We start from the raw sequence: 7,262 nt of genomic DNA, 5'->3' as shown, positions 1-7,262 counted from the left end.
TGTCATTGTTTTGTCTCAAAATGCACATCAGTAATGTTTTTTGTAAAGCATGATTGTAAAAACTGCTTAAATGTCCTAATTTAACTAAGGCCTAGTCTTGGTTTAACCTAATCCCTGTCTGGGAAACAACCCCTGAATGTTTAGTACCTATTGTTTCAGATTTTTGTTTGTGTTCAGCTAAAGATGTCATATACATTTGGGATTGCAAGTACTTGAGTAAATAGCAATATACTTTATTTTGTTTTAGTGCAATTCCAATGTTATAAATGTGACATTTGCAGTCAAAACTAGAAATATAATCTCAGAGATTGTATGCATTACCAATATACTGAAAATCTGAGTCCAGAGATCATAAAAAATCAGTCAACACATGTTTTCATTTTTAATTTTAATTAAATCTACAATCTGTATTCACAATTACTACAATGGTGAACACATAACAATAATTTTAACTCTTGGTTTAGATTTCTATGAAAATGCTTGGTATTTTAAACACACTTCATGATAAACCCATAAGGTAACTGGCGATAGAGGCAAAAGTTATGGACTGCAGTTTAAAGAATGCTGTAGGTAAAGGTTGTCAAATAAAACTTTCTTGCTCTATAGAATTTTTGACAGAGACATTAAAAAACAGAATATTCTACTTTATTGTAATACTTGGCACACAGTTAAATGTATCAAAGGACTCAAATCAAAAGTACATAGTTAATAAAATGACAATGGCTCACGTTCAAGAAACTAGAGTGTTTGAAAGTTCCTCTAACAACCTCCCTAACTGAGGTTATTACCCCGTTTATACAATAATAAAATCGTCACTATGAAGTTAGAGACGATCTGAAAAGAGAAAATACATAACATGCAATGCTGGCAGCTTAAAATAGTTGTAGTTCAAAAGACATTAAACATTAGGGCTGTATGGATGATTCTCTAACAACCTCCCCAAGTCAGTCTTGCCACATGATCAGTCTTCTGTTTTGTTGATTTAACAAAACCAAGGAATTCCATCTCAGAAACAGCCTGAATGAAGCAAGCACTGTTTTTACAATTGTTAAGAGCATCAACTTTAAGAATGTTCTTTAAGCCCTTTTTAAAGGAAAGGAGATTTTAAATTACATTATTGTGCATGCAATTTCAAGTCATAATGTAACTACACAAAGTAATAACTTAGTAAAGTTTTACATTATCATTGTATAAAGTTTAAAATGCTCAAATAAAATTTGCATTACAAGCATAAAAAAGGATACTTTTTGAGATTTTCAAGTTTGTCATACTCATCAGAATTTGCTTCTTTGTCCTCAGCAGCTGAGCTTACGGTCACAAAGGCCTAAAATAACAAGAACAATGACAAATTGCAGCCACAATGTTAGTATAGATAAACCACATACTATCATACTAGGCTACTGTATTACGTTTATAAGTTTAAAATATAATATTTGCACCTCAAGCCAATCATATAGATTTATAAGTCTTCCACACTCAAGATGAAGCTTGTATATGATGCAGAGGTCAGGTGCAGCACTAGAAACCATGCCAGCATTTGTTTTCAAGGCTTCATTCTGCAGAAAATACAGAACAGAGTAACAACACCAACAGCTTTTAACACCAAACAAAACCTTTTTTAAAGAATGTCAACAGACAAGATGCAAAATAAACTGCTTTTGGGCACCAAAATGTTTTTCACGTACACACGCACACAGTTTTACTCTAAAAACACTGATGTGAGCTTAAACAAAGGTATTAGAGTGAGCTGAAACAAAGGTATTTGAATTAGCAGGATACACGTCCACAGGATCCATCATAGAACCAGCTTCAAATTTCCAAAATTGTATTTGATAAAACACATGCATTTCGATTCTGCTTTATTCCTGTGCGGCAATTTTTAAGCAGGTTAGGTCTTTTATTCCACATCATCTCTAAAGACCCGCCCTGCTATCCGACAGGGCCTTACCTGCTAAGGTCAAGTAAATGTCAGTGAAGACTCGACCTGATCTCTGACAGGAGTTTTTTGGCTCAGTCCAATAAACATCAGTACCACTGGACCGCAGAAAGCACTCCGAGTGTTACAACATTTTGCAAAGTCCAAAAACATTGGTTAACACCACATACCATAGTTAAACTATTGTTACTGCATAAATAGCATAGCTGTTAGCCCAAAGCATGACACAGCATATGTGGGAACACTGTTTAGATTCTAATGTAGAAAATTCACTAAATGTTGTTTAAACATAACTGTGTATCAGGAGTGTGTACAGAACCATCATAGAATAATGGGGAGGGGTCAGGGGGTCCACAAACCATGACAGAAAATGTGTGTAACCCTGACCTGGCATCGAATTACAAATAAATAAATCCTAGGATTGCAGATTAGAGGTACAAGTGATAAATTACTTCCCAGAGTTTGTCACAAATGTGACAAATGTATAACAAAAACATTGCACAACATAATGAGATTAATGTAATTCTAAATGTATGTAGATGAAATAAATTATAAAATAAAAAAACAGTTTAACCCTGATAACTTGTTTCATTTAAACAGAAACAAAGCAGCACCAGAGGTCTCTTTAAACTGATATGGATCAGAGCAGCATATATCTGATAAAACATACACTCATTCCATAGGACTGCAAGATTAAAACAAAATCATTGATGCTGACTATTGCCCTTGATGTTGTTGATCTTGATTATTACTTTCAGATATTAGAATACATGAATACACTTTTTACAAGCCACAAAACAAGCTGAGAAGCGTTTATGAATTATTTTATTGCCATTTAATTGCTGTTTTGATTCTCTAAGGAATCAAAAAACAGTTATTCAAACAGGAAATATATAGAAAACAAAGAACACTAAAACACTCAATGGCTTCAGGTTATACAGTAAAGAGTCGGACTACTCGAAATAATCTCTTTCTTACACCGTATCTGTATGCAGTTGTTAATGATAAACTTTGTGAGCATGGCGCACTTCAGCACAGCTCTTCTTCACAGGTGAATCGTTTAAACGCCTCTGATTGGCCAGTATATTCATACCATGAACTTGATTGGCTGTAGTGCTCAAAGCTGTAGCAAAGCAAAAATGTTGTCATCAACATTCGTTCATTTTTACCTAATCTTATTTAGATCGTGACTGTCGTAGCTAGTGTTTTATTATGCAGGGACTGTTTTTCCTCTTTTATCTTGAATTTGGAGAGCAGTTTTGTTCACCTTGTTGTCATTTTTTTTCCAAAGCCTCTCTTGATTTCCGACCCTGATGTAAACAATGTATAATGGGAACCGAACAGCAGCCTAACGTTAAAGGAACAATACAGCGTTTTTCTATTGACGAAAATGCAATATAATATACAAAACTATTTCTTCAGAGGTGTATAAAGACCTTACGTAACGAACCATTATGTTTGTAATACCTTAGAATAAGCTGTTTATATCTACATACAGAGCAGCCCTTCACACATTGAATTCGCCGCCATGTTTTGTACAGCAGCCCTAAACGGACAAACAACTCTACAACGCGCGTTCCCTCTTCCCTGCGGTATCGTGGTGAAACGGATCGCGGGATGATCCGTGATCCGTACGGATCGTGTTCTACGGTTCGGAACGCATGCGACCCGCGGATTAACTGAAAGCTTATTCATCATTGAGTAAAAGGCGCTTCTTGCTCGCTCTCCAGTTTTAGCGACAACGCGCTCTCTCTCTCTCAAGTATCTGGACGAGTACAATATTAAAGCGGTTCCAGATAAACAATGATGCTCAAAACTGCTCCGTCACAGCTAATATTACAACAACAACATATCTTGGTATGTTAGTATGTTACTCACATACTGATCCAAATCAAAGCAACCTCCTCGGGTGTGATTTTGAGACTATCTTTCTCTCCAACGTCTCTCTGCTGGAAAGTATCTCTGCTAAAAGCCTTAGTACCGCACGGGTCCTAACGTGTCTCTGCTGGAAAGTCTTTATAATATTAATGCAGGTCCATAGCTTCTGCCTGACTTTTATCCTTCTTTTTATACTTAAAATCCACAAACCTTTTATTTTATGTAATAAGACATAGCTCTTTTTACAGTCTTTTTAATGCCCGCAAAATCTCTTCCCTGCGTCAACATGAGAACGACATCTGTGGTGGCCACCGTCGTGTTTGGACGGAGCGATTCGTGGCGAATCTATAATACACCGCTAGTGGCCGCTGTTAATCAAGAACTGTGCCTTTAACTTACACAATGAAAAGTTGCTTAGAATCCTAAAGCCACGGCTAAAGAGTGAAACTTATTTAAAACACGATGCTTCCTTCTTGAGTATATCTAAAGTTTGTATGAAGTACACCTGCTTAGAATGTTAAAAGAAATAGGGGATCTTTCCCAACACTGTTTATATTTATCTAAGGTTAGAAAACGCAGGGAAAACGTTACATTTACGCAACATTTTAACGTTAGAAAGTAGGTAGATAACACTATAATGGTGTGGTTCAACAAAACAACTTACCTGGCTGAGTCTGACTTGAAATGGCTAGCAAACGTGTACGTTTTAATATTCTATTCATTTAGCAAATTGCAGTGATCCATTTGCTTCTTTTCTATCTTTCGTCAGTCTTTAAAAAGAAATCTCAGATTTTGCGCTGTACAATCCATCGCACAACGCAATTTTTCTAACGAAGTAAAGATAGCAATAAAGGCTGACTCGCTTGACTTTCGTGTGCGTCACTTGCGAGCACTGACCAAACGTCAAAATAAAAGCTTTGTTCAACGAGAGGTGAAATCAGATGTCAATCAACATAAGTAGCCAATAACATTTTGGGGTGACCCTTGGACCACCTCTGGCTCCGCCACTGCCCTCACAGCACTCCCATCCCCTCCGCCTTTTAGAATAAATACAGTATTTTATTACACTGTTGAAAGTTAATGATATTATTAAAAAGTCTGTTTCAATTTAATTTTACAGTAACACAGCCATCACATTTGGATGCGTTTAGCCTACTGTATATTTAAAATGGGAAAAAGCACAATCATAAATAAATTACTTAAAATCCATCAGCTGCAGCACTGTTTATTCACTTTATACATTCAGGGACAGTTTCCCGGACAGGGATTAGATTAAGCCAGGGCAAGGCCATAGTTAAATTAGGTTTAAATAAGTCGTTTTTAAAAACATACTTTACAAAAAAACACTACTGTGTGCATCTTGAGACAAAACAATCACACTGAGGTATTTTAAGATGTGTCAATGCAAGTTGTTTTCAATCAAGACACCTCTAACATTTAAGTTAGTCTGGGAGTAGGCTAAAGGTCAGTTTATGGTACTGCGTAGGACCTACGCCGTAACCTACGGCGTAGCCTACGCAGAGCCGCGTACCCTGTGCGTACCCTACGTCGTAGCCTGACGTGCACCTCTCCAAAAATGTAACAACGCATCAACTCAACGCGGACCCTACGCGGACCGCAAGCGCTGTGATTGGTCGGTTTGACAGCATCGTACTTCCTTCTACGCATTTCCGGCATCTTCTTCTCTGGTGTCTTCTTCCGGCAAGTTCAGAGTCCACAAAAGAACAACATGGTGAGCATCGACATCGACCAAGTTACTGAGCTTCTGATTGAAGAGGTTCGGAAATACACGCATCTGTATGACTCCTCTTCGGCGGACTATAAAGACTGTCAGATGGCGGCGAATTCTTGGAGAGAGATTTCCTCTAACGTCGGTTTGGCTTCCATTGTCGTTTGCAAACACTAGCATACACACACACAAAACATCGGCGAAGAAGAGCAAACCCATGAAAACACAAAGAGCCAACTAGCGTTTCGGCGGTGTAATTGCAGTATGACGCATACTCTCAACGCAGAACCATAAATGTTCACGACGGCGTCATCTACGTACGTAGGCTACGCCGTATGTTACGGCGTAGGTCCTACGCAGAACCATAAACTGACCTTTAGGCCCTGTCTGGGAAACCTCCCCTCAGAGACTGGACCAATGGACTATAAATTTGGGATAGGATACAACAACTCATGAGATTTCCCTCTGATAATAGCAAGGAAAGGCAAGTATAAATATGCTATGCATTTCTATAATTAGGGCTGTCACGATTATGAAATTTGATTGACGATTAATTGTCTAATAAATCATTGCGATTATGGCGATTAATTGTCTGTTTTAGGGCTTTGGCGATTATGACGATTAATTGTCTGTTTTTGAGCTTTGACATTTAATTCTCATTCATTTTTGATTCAGCGATTGAAATGACCATATTGTTCTGAATACAAGACTATGTTTTTTTCTTGGAAATACATTGGAAAAAATTGGGTCATCATATATTTAAGGTTTAGGTTTTTACCTGTCAATAATACAACCACCAAATACTTGTAAATGAGGTAAATTGAAGAGGTGTGAATTGAAGCCACCATTAAAATACTATCAGTCATAGAAAAGCTTCTAGTCTGTTTTTTCTCACTTGCAAGACTACAGTAAAATTTTACTTGTGTGTTAATGAAATTTTGGTAGACTGGTTTTCACACTGAGATTTGCTTAAATAATATTAAATTGTACTGCAGGTAATTTTTATGGTATATGTTTTAGTTTTTTTTAAGTGATTGTGTTGTGGTGGTACATTTTACAAGTGTTACCATGCTTTAGTAACAATATATACACTAAAATATGCAATATGCAGATGCACTACAGCTCCCCCTAGTGTCTTCTATAGAGATGTGCGATAATTGCGATGATCCGAAATCATCGCGATGAGGTCAAACAATCGCGATGAGACGATTATTTAATAATCGTGACAGCCCTATCTATAATCATATATCCCCCAAACACAGAGGATGCCTACCCGATGAACCCAGTGAAACCTCGGACCTCCTTTCCTCTATTCATATTCTTGACTGCTCCCCTGTCATGCATAAAGTGTGGGAATGTCCTATTGGGCAATTGAACTGTGCTGAAATATTAGGATTATAAAACCTAGTCAAATTAAACGAATTTGCTGCCTCTGTCTTGACTGGTGGACAAGTGTATAGACCATTTCATCGGACGCGCATGCGTCCCAGTTAACTTCCGGTTTGTGTATGGCTAATGTCTTATAATATAACTATTTATATGTTATTTAATGTATGTTAATATTAATTTAATTAATTAATTTTTAAAAATATATTTAATAAATTAATATTTTACTGTATAATAATTGTATTAAATAAACGATTTGTTGAATTTTGTTGTATGTTAATTTTATCAAATAAACAATTTGTTGAATGGGTCCTGTAGTTTGGTCACATTTAA

The 7,262-nt window shown here is 36.7% G+C and overlaps 1 protein-coding gene across 4 annotated transcripts in view; it reads right to left on the bottom strand.

Annotated features, from left to right (window-relative positions):
• Window positions 1-356: 356 nt before the first annotated feature.
• orc3 (origin recognition complex, subunit 3) overlaps window positions 357-7,262 on the bottom strand; it is a 90,553-nt gene continuing 83,647 nt past the window's right edge. For 3 of the 4 annotated variants that reach the window (XM_057343392.1, XM_057343394.1, XM_057343395.1), the window contains 3 exons: window positions 1,440-1,556; window positions 1,245-1,324; window positions 359-1,033 (listed from right to left, as the gene is read on the bottom strand). In XM_057343392.1, the coding sequence (XP_057199375.1) occupies window positions 928-1,033; window positions 1,245-1,324; window positions 1,440-1,556 (303 nt within the window). In that variant the 3' untranslated portion in view covers window positions 359-927. Of the gene's footprint in view, window positions 1,034-1,244; window positions 1,325-1,439; window positions 1,557-7,262 lie in introns of all 4 variants that reach the window. The other variant, XM_057343393.1, reaches the window with a different exon arrangement.

The sequence above is a fragment of the Triplophysa rosa genome, linkage group LG10 (assembly GCF_024868665.1).
Source record: "Triplophysa rosa linkage group LG10, Trosa_1v2, whole genome shotgun sequence".
Classification (NCBI taxonomy): Eukaryota; Metazoa; Chordata; class Actinopteri; order Cypriniformes; family Nemacheilidae; genus Triplophysa; species Triplophysa rosa.
This window is presented reverse-complemented; position numbering and strand designations above follow the sequence as displayed.